The sequence below is a fragment of the Anser anser genome, assembly GCF_964211835.1.
Source record: "Anser anser genome assembly, chromosome: 27".
Lineage (NCBI taxonomy): Eukaryota > Metazoa > Chordata > Aves > Anseriformes > Anatidae > Anser > Anser anser.
This window is the reverse complement of record NC_139748.1, coordinates 3,071,540-3,084,133: the sequence shown is the minus strand read 5'-3', so window position 1 is coordinate 3,084,133 and position 12,594 is coordinate 3,071,540. Positions and strand designations below refer to the sequence as shown.

General features: G+C 42.3%; 1 protein-coding gene across 1 annotated transcript; it reads left to right on the top strand.

Moving 5' to 3' along the window:
* The first annotated feature begins 63 nt into the window (after positions 1 to 63).
* Positions 64 to 11,785, top strand: DYRK3 (dual specificity tyrosine phosphorylation regulated kinase 3). The gene is made up of 3 exons (XM_083812562.1): positions 64 to 245; positions 1,131 to 1,246; positions 5,210 to 11,785. Exons 1-3 carry the CDS (start codon positions 206 to 208, stop codon positions 6,779 to 6,781), a joined length of 1,728 nt encoding a protein of 575 aa, XP_083668688.1. The 5' UTR covers positions 64 to 205; the 3' UTR covers positions 6,782 to 11,785.
* Positions 11,786 to 12,594: the final 809 nt, after the last annotated feature.

The window sequence follows — 12,594 nt, the reverse complement described above, 5'->3', positions numbered from 1 at the left end:
GCCGTGAGGGGGCAGCGCCGCGCCCTGCCCGCCCCGGCCCGCCCCGGCCGCAGTGCGCAGGCGCGGCCGGGGGCTCGGTTCCCCTGGCAACGGGCGGCCCCGCCGCGGCCCGCCCGCCCCGGCCGCAGCCCGCCCGCCCCGGCAGCGCTGGGCCTGACGGCGGCGGCGGCGGGACGAGGGATGGGGGCCGCCCCCCGCCGCCACCATGCTGCTGGGCAGGAAGCCGGAGGCGCCCCTCGGGGCAGGTGAGGCGGCGGCGGGGTCCCCCCCGGGGTGTGTGTGGGGGGATTCGGCGGAACAATGCGGCCTCCGGGCTCCCCTTCTGCCGAGCCCCGGTGCGCGGCGCCGCCGCTGCCCTCACGGGGCCGGGGGAGGGAGCCGGCCCCGCTCGGGGGGCTGCTGGTGGGGCGGGGGGGCCTGGAGGCGGCGGGCGGCTTCCCCCCGGGGCCGCCTCAGCCCCCCGGGGCCGCGACCGGGATCCTGGGCCAGGCGGCTGAGTCGTGACAGGAACGCTGACGGGATGCGGTGTCGCGACAGGAGCTCTGACGGGATGCGGTATCGCGATAGCAGCGTGGTGCCGCTCGTGGGTCTGATGTCGGTTGTGTTAAGGGGTTCGGCTTTAGGCTCTTCAGTTGCGTTTGTGGGATGCTGGGCAAACCAACGCGACCCCCCCGCCTCCCCCCCCCCCTTTTTTTTTTGGCTTCTTGCAGCAAATCTGCTAATTCCCTCGTATCATTTTTAAGGGATAACCTACTTCGAAGGCTAGTCCGATCAAGTGCCTAAGCGTGCGCTCATTTTCTATTGTCGCTCTCAATGAGGCTACTTTGGGATTATCCTGCTTAAGGAAAAAAAGGGGAGTATATTGGCTAAGGTTTCTTAAGGATGTGTTTGCAGTGCAAAAATCGATTAAAAAAGAGAAGCTCTAAATTAAAAGTGTCATAAATTAAGGTTTCCAAAGAGCTGTGTACTCTGGGGCTATATTAAAATAGAGCCCAAACATCATAGTTAAATTCTGAAGATTATTTACCAACTGAAAGAGAACTGAAGGTTTTATTAAAACATGAGGTACGCTTTTATCATTTGTCTCTGTATCATTGTGACTAACTGGTTTGTGTATGGCACATTTCCAGCCAGGTTTGGAGACGGATTATATGATTCCTATATGAGGATAGATCAGATCAGGTACCAAGAGTCTACAAATGAAGAACAAAGCCCCTCAGGACTTCCTTCCCTTGGAAGATCAAATGTGAGTATTTTAAAGTCTCCTGTGTGGAGGCTTGGTGTGGCATTGTAGCCGACTATAGAGAGTAAATGAGAAAAGTGGGATGTGGCAGCCTTTTAGTAGCTTATTTAGCAGTATGGCTTTTACTAAATATAAAAATGGTAGAGTATTTTGTTGAATGCAAAACTTGCTAGGCAGCATCAGTAATCCTGTATTATTATCATCAGCTCTTATTTTAATTAAGAAATTTATTTTACAAAGGGTTGAAGTGTTCTGCTGTGCCACCTAGTATGCTGATAAGTATGTAAATCTACACCTTTTGCTTCAACTCTTGCACATTTCCATTTCAGTTTCACTTATGAAAATTTCAGGACTTCAGTGTGGGTTTGTGCGTCTTCCAAACGCCTTACAAAAGTATTTTTCTTCTCTGAAAACTTTGGCATTATCTTCCACTTCATTAGCTAGCAAAATAGGTCTTTGTGGACTGAAGGTGTAAACGTGTTTCTCTGTAGCTGCTGTGTTTCCTAGACAGGTATGGAGTTATTGGATCTTTTCTTAAACTGTTTCAACTGAGCAGTAGTAGTCGTGTTCAGCTGTACAGAGATCTGACCTTTATACGTGTCACAAACGTGTTTTGGCTGTTGTTGAATTCTGGCAGAAGTGAAGGAGCTTGTGCTTAGAAAAAAAAAGCACAACCCTCTAGAAAGTGAAAACAGACATTTCACCAAATAAGATGCATTTGAAAATCATCACTTTGTGTAAACTTATTGTAACAGACATTAGTAATTAGTTTGGTCCGTGCCATTCACTGAGCAAATTCAGTAGTGCCGGTCTGTGTTTCCTCTTTTAGCAATACTGAGGGAGAGCAGAAGAAACGTACGGGTTTCAGGAGTAGTGGATTGTTTTGTGAGGGGCATGTGGGAAATCCTAAACTGTAGTGCTTAAGTCATAATTTAACTAGAATTGTTCATAACTGAACAGAAGCCAGTGTACTGGAACTGTCAGGTTAAATGCAAATATAATTGCACGACTGTTTTTTTTCCTTGGTGTATCTTATCCTTCATCTATATTTTGTTCATCAAGCCTGTTGACTTTTTAAGACAAGACTAAGGATTGTAAAATGCCTAGTTTTGCTATGATAACACGTCAAAAAATACAACCTTAGTGGCGTCTTGCAAGCAGGAACTGAGATGAAGCCTGCAGGGATTGTGATGCTCAGTTTTGATGGAAAAGTGTATGGATTTAAGTGATACGCAGTTTCTTTCTTTCCAAGATTTCTGTATTACGATTTAATGTAATGTGAGAGTTACAAACTTCTGAGATACGCAGCTGTCCATTCCTTTCATCGTAGTGATATAGGAGAACATAAATATTTCTTCTTTGAGAATAGATGGGTTCAATTCAGTTTGTGAAAATAACTGGTGAGCTATTGAAAACCCCATTGTGTAGGAACTGGGTTAACCGTTTTCGTATAAAACTTCATTTTAAGTGAGGAGGATGTGAAAATCTTTTCTGTGGTGCCAGTTGTGTTGTCAGTCCAATTTCTTGGCTTCTAATAGCATATTTTATCAACAACAAAAACTGGGCGGCCGGTGATTTGTAGAAGAAAGCTGCTGAAAGAAAGCTGATGTTACCCAGAAGTCATCTGACTTGGTGTAGCTCTTCTGGGTTCGAGATTGCTCTCTATTTGTGGCTCACCGTCACGTGGCAAATGATTTTGGTCGCCTCCTGAGAATGAAATTTCAGTCCTTACTGCTTGTAGGTGTTGAGTCAGGTTTGAGATCCAAAGCCCCCTTCTTTAAGAAATAGTTTTAGGAGAAACGTAGTTGTGAATTCCTTGTTTGCTTAGGAACTTGAAATACAAAATGTTTGCCCCAAACAACAGCACTAGGAAAGTTGCTGTTGCTCCTGCGTAGAAAGTATTTGGCTGTTACACTGTTTACTAGGCTTTGTCACGTTGCTAAAATTGATGACATTCAGACAGTTAACACCATTTTTTTTTGGCAACTGAATAGTGAAAGGAGTTGATGTAACAGGTTCCATTGGTGTGGTACAGTAATGCCTTTTGAAGTCCTGGTGCTTAGTTCCTTCAGGTGACTGCAGGAAGCTGCTCCGCAGGGGCCTTGCTGATCTAAACTGCCACGGGAAGGCTCTGCACCAGGACGGCTCTCTGCAGAGGTGTTCTGGCACCTGTTCTGAAGCCACGCTGGGCAGCAGCTGCTTCTGTTGTGCACACAATTGAAACCCAAGTAGTAAGAATATGAAGCTTTGATTTCAAAGGTGAAAGTAAGACTCCTACTGCAGAAGGACAGGGTTTCTTCCCCCCTGGGTCCCCAGAAACTTCAGGAACCAAACAAGCACGAACCTCGTCCACGCTTGTGTTCGCTGTTTGTTTGTGAACTTACTGTTTGTGTGTTGAATAGCTGGCTCCGAAAATATGCCATTCTTATCTCGGAGGTTCAGCCAGACTCCGAGAAAAAGGCGTTTATCCGAAGTTACCAGGGTTGGGCTTTGTTTTTCCACTTCAGGGTTTCTGGAAAGGCGTGTCTCTTACCGTACGCTGTGGTTTGGGGTTGATAGGACTCTGAGTGGTGGAACTTAGTAGGATAGATCTGATGGCATGGCCACCACTGAGCTAGAACTGACTTCTGCAGGAAATGCCCATTTTTTTGGGCTCATGAGCAAAAGCCAAGTCTTCAAGGCAGCACTAACAAATAGACTCTTAAGAGACATGTAGCTGGTTTTGGCAGGAGCACTCACTTCCCTTATTTACGGACTGTGCTAAGACGTTAGATTTTATGTAACTAAAAAGGAATTTGGTTTTATGGTTGTGGATCTGCAGGTTTATTTATATTTTTGTTTGATTCCTGTGTAGCTATTTCAGTTTTCAGGGATTCGGTTTGGCATGTGTCTCAAACCTTTATTTTTAGATTAAAGGACGGAATGGAAAACAGATGTTGTTACACTAGTCACAGCTTCTTCCTTGTTGCATAGGATGAAACTACACCTCTTTGCTGCCTGTCAGCAAGGAGCATCAGTGGGTAGAAAAGGGGAATAACTGCTGTGCAAATAAGGGACTGAACTCCAGGGAGCTCAGCGTTTACTAGTTTGTAAAAATGACAAGCTTGAAACATTTCACGATGCTTTTCTCACATTTATGTGCTATTTCCGATGCATTCATTTCAGATGTAAATATTTTAATGTGACAGTGTGTGGCAGTGGTTACACACTACTGACAAAGATGTTGGAGTAAAAGATATTCTTGATTATCGAGGGCTTCCAAGTCTGTTTTGTAGTAATTATTCAGCTATCGTGATTCCAAAGGGAGTGTGGATATGGTGTGTTTTTCCTCTTTAAAAAAGAGGGAAGAAAAAAAAGCCACTACCAAATGTTTAAAAATACATAAATTTCATTTCTGTCTAATTTATGTGTTTTATCTTGTCCTGCTGTCATCCTTTTGCTCCGTGTTCAGCTTGGTTACTCCAGCCTTATGTCACTTGCTGTCATGTCTTTGTCTTCCGCTGGCACGCTTGTCTTTGCGATATTCCTAACACCTCTCTGCACATTCTTGTCATGTTGCGTGTCTCAGACAGGTGCAAATTGCATCTGTTGTCGGTTGTGTTTGCTGCACCCACGTTTGAAGCTAAACATAGCCGTTCCCCCAGCTGTTTGCTGACTACGTGCATACTAGTAGGGGTAGGTACTGTGTCCTTGTTGGAGTGTTTGACGCTCTGGGGTTCACCCTGTATGGACTTAAAAATACACCGTGTTTGTGCACGTGCTTGTTTCAGTAAGTTGCATTTTGTGCTCCCTTCTATAACTACGCCTGTAGCTTGAGTTAGCTTAGGTAGTACATCGAGGGTTTTGTATTTGTACCTAATGGAAATGCAAAACATGCTGATGTTTCTGTTTTTATTTATGATGTTGATTTCTTTCTTAGCCCATGCTTTAAAACATAAAGCTTATTTTTTGTTTTTCCACCTGTAGGCTTGTAGCAACAAACTTGCAATGAAGGATCACCCTCTGACTGGAAGCCAGGTCAAAGTGGAGCAGTTATTTGAGGACTCTGGTAACAGAAGGAGTAGTGCTCTACAGTCTGCAGGAATTACTGGTTCAGAAAGATCTCTTCCTTCCCTGGCAAAAGATAAGAGTATAGAGAGCTTAAGCACTTCTAAAGGTGGTGTTAGTTCCTCAAAAGCACACAAAGCCATTTCCCAAGCTCCAGAGCAAGCTGTCAAACAGTACAAACATCAATTATCTGCTTACGAGCAACAAGAGATATTCAATTTTTCTGAAATTTACTTTGTGGGTCCAGCTGCGAAAAAGAGGCAAGGAGTAATTGGTGGTCCCAACAATGGAGGCTACGACGATGACCAAGGCAGCTACATTCACGTGCCCCACGACCATCTTGCTTACAGGTATGAAGTGCTCAAAATCATTGGCAAGGGCAGTTTTGGACAAGTTGCTAAAGTCTACGATCACAAACTCCACCAACACTTAGCCTTAAAGATGGTTCGCAATGAGAAGAGATTCCATCGCCAAGCAGCGGAAGAAATCCGGATTCTGGAGCACCTGAAGAAGCAGGATAAAACTGGCAGCATGAACGTTATTCACATGCTGGAGAGCTTCACCTTTCGGAACCACATCTGTATGACTTTTGAACTCTTGAGTATGAACCTGTATGAGCTGATTAAAAGAAATAAATTTCAGGGCTTCAGCATCCAGCTGGTACGCAAGTTTGCTCACTCGATACTGCAGTGCTTGGATGCTCTTTATAGGAACAAAATCATACACTGTGACTTGAAGCCAGAAAATATCCTCCTAAAACAGCAAGGGAGGAGCGGAATCAAGGTCATAGATTTTGGGTCCAGCTGTTTTGAGCACCAAAGAGTCTACACGTACATTCAGTCTCGATTTTATCGAGCACCAGAGGTAATCCTAGGAAGCCGCTATGGGATGCCCATAGATATGTGGAGTTTTGGCTGTATTCTGGTGGAGCTATTGACTGGATACCCTCTTTTTCCTGGAGAGGACGAGGGAGACCAACTGGCTTGTATGATGGAACTTCTGGGAATGCCACCTCAGAAGCTTTTGGATCAGTCCAAGCGAGCCAAGAACTTCATCAACTCCAAGGGTCACCCTCGCTACTGCACTGTAACTACACATGCAGACGGAAGAGTGACCCTTAACGGGAGTCGATCGCGCAGGGGTAAAATACGAGGTGCTCCAGGGAACAAGGACTGGGTGACAGCACTGAAAGGCTGCGACGATCCCTTGTTCATAGAGTTCTTGAAAGAATGTCTCAGCTGGGATCCTTCGGCACGCATGACTCCGAGTCAGGCTCTAAGGCACCCGTGGATTTGTAAACGAACGCCCAAACCGCCCAGCACTGACAAAACCTCCAGTAAACGGATATCGAGCTACACAAGTTCTTTCACGGGAATTGGTTCCAAGTTGCCTCCTGTAGTTGGGGTAGCGAACAAGCTGAGAGCGAATTTAACCTCCGACTCCAGTGGCAGTATACCTCTATGTACTGTGCTGCCAAAGCTGGTCAGCTAATAGCGGGCTCTGTATCTCCGGAATACATACCTTGTATTTTAATCGTTTGTTAATAACGTGTAAGGAAGTTAAATGCAGAGGTTTTTAACGGATTTACTTTTTATTAGAGGATGAATCTTGAATATAAAAAGTTTAGTCAAAACGTAAACTTTTAAAGGGCTAACTTTTATCAAATTGTTTCTCTCACAACATGGTGCATATAACGCTCTGGATAGGTCAGCTCCTCTGCTGAGTAAAATGAGTTTGACAGATGTGCTATTTAATAATGCTGTTTTAGAAATCAAACTTTCTGATCAAGACGGTTTAGAAGATTATTTTGCTTAAGACAGCAAGGGAAAATAATTTAAAATGCATATTTTCAGTTAATCCCCAAATTAACTATTTTTATTTGGGGGAACGTTTTTACATATGCTGTCAAAAGCACAAGTGCATTAATGTAATGCGTTAAGAACTTGCTTGCAAATGGCTAACTTATGTTTGAAGAACTTGATTTCTCTGTGCTGCTTTTCCCTTATCTATTCTGACTGAGATTTTTAAAAATACCATGGGGTATAGACACCAAAAGAGTTTGGTGTTGAAATTTTATAGTCTGATTTTTAATTTTTTTTTCAGAAGAGCTTGGAAATGGCACAGAGCACGGGATATGTCTAAATAAAACTAATTCCTGTGCACTTGCTATCTCCCTTAAAAACATATGGAAAGCTGATAAGGAAATTCAAGTTCAAACTGGTCCATCACAAGTGTGGACCAGTTTGTTCAGGCCTAATGAATCAAATATATGTTTTTTGGAGCTCAGATTTAAAAAATCAGTTCTGCCAGGTGTGTGTGTGTGGATTTTGTGTGTGTGTGTTGTTGGTTTTTTTTTCTGTGTTGTTTCCAAAACAAAAAATGTTGAACTTAAGGAACAACCGTCGAATCCGGGGTCTGTTTTACACAGTTGAGATTCTGATCATTTAAAAAATGTCTTTGTTGTGTAGAGTGAATTCCATTGCATTAGGTGGAGCTCTTTTAATAAAAAAGCAAAGATACCGCCCTGGTCAGATAAGGAAAAGATTTGAAGGCCCAGGACTATAACTAGAAAACGTGTGGGACAGGCCTAAGTGGAAGAGTGCTCTGAGATCTCAGCATAACCTATAAAATATCAGGAACAACTGATAAGGTGCAAAAATTGGTGGATCCAAATCAAAGTACATCATGGGATGAATTGTTTTATTTCTAATCGTATTCCTTCAGGTCTTTGAGAGATGTTTCTGCATGCTCGAGATGTATGAGCTTATATTTCCTTTATCTTCCAAGAACATGAAATGGTGGTGTGACCTGTAATGACAACAGCACAACTTGTTCTGGTTGTTAGTACTTGGAGCCATATGGCCTGAGTCCATTTACAAAAGCATCTGATCTCTTGCCAGGTGCCTGAACACAATTTTAAATACAATTTAGAGCTCTTATGAAGAGAGGGTTTTAAATTTAATGAGTTTCTCCGTAGCAGGTTTCTGATGTTAAAACAAGGAGACTCTCATTATACAAACAAAGGAATTATCGGGGTGATTTTTAAGATAAGGTGACCACATGTTCAATACGAGACCCTTCTTCTGAGAAGATGGGGCTGCATTTTCTGCTCTGCTCTGTTTTAATTACAGCACCGGGAAAATGCTGGATGGAGGCTTTTGTGAAAAAGCCAAAAGACAGACCCAGAGCTCCAAACTTTCCCGGACTGCTGCTTAAACTGAGTTTCTCACGCATTTAGTTTTCCCGAGTTCTTTTGTTTTACGAGTATGAATGCAATAAGCTTAGTAATAATATGAAAATAACGTAGTCTAGCCTTTATCTGTGCAGCTACAAGTAATACCAGTGTGTATGCTATGCTCATGGCTCACTTCATAATAATGCAGGACTGGTATTTTTCATTTGGCTCAGCTGAGTGAAGTTTTATTTGAATGGAGAATCAGGAAAACAGGGAGGGAAGTGGTAGAATAGATCACCAATTTTAGCAGAATCTCTAAAAATGGGGCAGGTTTTTTCAAAGCCAGAAATATTATTCTTCCTTCTCTGCCCTTTCTTATAGGCATTTTTTAACTTTTTTTTTTTCTAATGTACCTGGGGAGTGAGGAGCAATAACTTCGTAAGAAAGAAGGGTAGAAAAAGAGCACTTTACATAGAAAAACTATGAAGTGATGGTAGTGTTTGGAGCCTGGAGGAAGGCGGGAGAGTGTTCGTGTGCTAGGAGCTGTGCAAAGAGAAGGCAAAATAGCCCTTCTCCAGAAATAGCAAGTAGTGTCTTGGTTCTAGGGCATTTTCATCTCTAAAATGCCAGATGTAGAATGATTAGATCTGGTTACTATGAGGTAACTTCCAATGTCACAGCCCCTAGTATGCGTACAGTGCTCTCACTTAAGGCTTGTGCCGTGAAACTACAAATATAGTAGTTATTTGGCAGGAATATGGCTTTTTTTACCTAAACAATGTGTTCACCTTGACCTGATCAAACAAGGTGCTCTTTGAGTTGTGTATGTTTAAGAATCAGTCTTGCTTACCTGGGACTGTTCCTATAGTTTAAAATCAGGTACTTAGCTAACTGTCTTGCTAATCTGAGGCTCTTGCCCGCACAGCCATAGTAGATGAGAAGCAACACGAAGCAACTTCAGAAGATTTTTGCTGTATTGAAAAGTGGTTTCTTCATCACCCAGGGAATACAGCTAAGGATATTTTGAGCTTGTTTCCATATACTAAGCCCCCATTTTCTTTATAAAATACTTGATTTTGAAGAAGTGTGACACACTGTTCCCAAAGTGGGAGAGCCCTTCAAGTTAGCTAATAGATTTTGTGTCTGGGAGAGAGCTGAGTCGTCATCCTCCTAAACACATCACCTGGTGAGTTAGCACAGGAGGTGCAGGCAGCCACGGGGCCGGAACAGAGGCTGTGCTGCTGAACAGCGGCAGCTGTAAATTGCGGATGCACTCGCAGGGGCTGTCTTCACGGAGATACAGTCAAGTCTCAAATTCACATTGATTTCACAAAGTCTCACGAATTTTTGGAAAGCTGAACACTAATGAAGTCTGAAATCGCAAGAAGTTCATTATTTTAATCATTTGCGATACTTGTTAGGATGTTGAATTAATATAATAGGAAACTTATCTAAATAGAATAACAACAGCGTTGATTTCTGAGGTACCTCTTTGTTTTGCAAGGTTGTTAATCTGCCAGCACTAGTGAGGTTCCACTGGAACCTGAATCATGCTCTTCTGGGAAGTTAGCACAAAACAAATGCAATTTACTTGAGTTTATAACAGACATCACATTTCTAAGAATTTTAATGAAGTCACACAAACTTGTTTTGAAATGCTCCTTATAATGTTTCCTCTGTTTGACTGCACATATCGTTAGTCTCTGTATTGTAAATAACATGCTCTGTTTATTGTTTGCATTTTAGCTGTTTGTTTTAGCAATATTTTATATAAACAAGTGACAAGGCAGGAGCATCGCATCCGACAGATACACATTGCTTTTACACTGGGGTCCAAGTATCTTACGACTGTCCTAGTTGCAAGGAGAAACTTTGTTTTCGTGTGAACTCAGCGGGACAGTAACGTATTCACTGTGGAACATGGTACTACAAACACACCAAACCGGGCTGCGTTCGGTTCTGCGCAGGTCTGATCATACTGACGGGAGCTTGTTTCACGCCAGGGATCTGAGTACGGAGGTTGTCTGCGTACAACAGGTACTCTTTGCCAGAGGTTTTTATCCATCCTACCCAGTTTGAGTGGGATTTCTAGTTCAGAACAAACTAATCTGAACGTTTTAAGGCAGATTTTATGGGTATGTTACGCAGTCTGAGCTTGTTTACAGTAGTTGTGACCTGTGAGGACTTCCATGCAGTTGGAAGCTGTTAAAGTTAGGAATTTATTAATAGAGGTTCTTTGCAATGGTCATCCTCTTCGAAACTACCTCTGAAATAAACCTAGGGCCCTTTTTAAAGGGGTATTCACTGCAGACTACAGCTCTCTCTTTCTTTTTTTTAATACTGATAGCTGTTCTGGCTGCCAAACATATACATGATGATCTCAGCAATGTCTTACTAATCCTCGCCACACAAGCAAAAGGCTGATTCTGCACCCAGAGATCTGTGCTGAAATGATTGATACAAATCCCCTGCCTGCCAAAGTTTAGTACTGTTGTGGAAGGGAAGAGCCAAAATAACATGGGAAGGTCTGCAGTACTTCTGTGCAGTACCCAGCTGAGATTCAAAACAAACCACATTGAAAAAACTTTTCCTTAATAGAAAAACTTGCAACTTTTTCATGCCTTGAGCGCTCGGAGTTGTGGGTATCCAGCAGTTTTAAAAACTGGACATCGTGGTTTTATATGGAGAGTATAACAAAGATACCACTTTTTTTTATTATTAATTTGATACGGGTTTGGGGAAATGTATACACTTCATCCTTCACATAATGAGCCCTTGAGTGTTCTAAAACTCCACTAATAGCTTTTTAACTCCCACCGTCACTTGTAAAACCCTTGGGGTGTCAGAGCAGTCTTGCATAGGTGAACATCGTCGCTGCCTTCAGAGGGTGCAGTGACTTAACCCAAACACAGTTCTTGCAGACTGGCTAACGAGGTCGGTAAGTCTGTGTCGCTAAGAGAACAACCCATGTTCCCTATACATAGTACTGTGCCTTATTATTTTACCAGCCTACATCTGTCTTGGTGCAATCAAATGACTATTCAGGGTTTCTTAAACATTGCAGATGTTCACACTCAATGTCAATACGTCTAAAGAATTTACAGGTTAGCCTTTTTATTATAAATATTGTGAAGAGATGTAATAAGGTGGAAATGTAGAAAACACTTAAGGTGCATGTGAATATAACTCTCTCTGTGAAGGAACACTTTCGAAATAAGTCGGTCTCAAACTATGTATCTAAATGTAATGGACAGATACTTCCTAAAGTTGTACTTTGGTTCATTTTTAAAAGAAAATAAATACATAATTTTCTTTAGCAACAGACTGTGCAAATTCCTGAAAGACATACTTGGTTTAATAGATATGTAATATATGTATATATATTATTATTTCCAGGTGGTGTGACTTACTTTGTATTGCCAGATACTAACTTCTGTGGCATCTAGAGATCAGTAGAAAATTTTCAGACCACACGAGCAGATGATTTCAGCGTGCCAGTGCTAAATGTGATGAACGCTCTGATCTGACAGACGTTCTTCCCATTAACAGGGCCATAATTAGAACTTACCAAAGTTTTGCCATAGCATTCTCTGGTTGTCACTTTCTTATTTAGTCCACTGCGGAGCTTTTTAAAGCTCAGAATCCTGCTTATCCCTAGGCTGCAAGGAGAAAGCCAGTAATAGCCACTTAAGGAAGATTTGCTTTTATTAGAAACCTATAAATGGGTAACTTACAGTACACAAGTGGATATTGGAATAGTTTGAAGATGAAATCATCCTGCAATAAAAAGGTCTCTAGCTACGACCTATACAATTAAATGATGCAAGTTACATGCAGAAAGTTTGCAGACAACAGTGTGAATTTTTTCCTTATTTGTTTTAATGTGGGTGAACGTCAGATGTTTGATGAAAAAATAAAATTACAGCCTGAAAACAGTAACAGAATCTGTACATACAGGCATTTCAGTGATCTTTGATTTTCTTTTATTTATGTTTGTAGTATGCATTTACGTATGTGTAGCCTGTAGGCACAGCTGCTTCTCAGTCTGCTGCGATTACTGATATTCATGGCTCAGCCTCTCTGTTAGGATTTTGTGGCATTTTCTCAGGCACAGCACCCCGTATAAAAA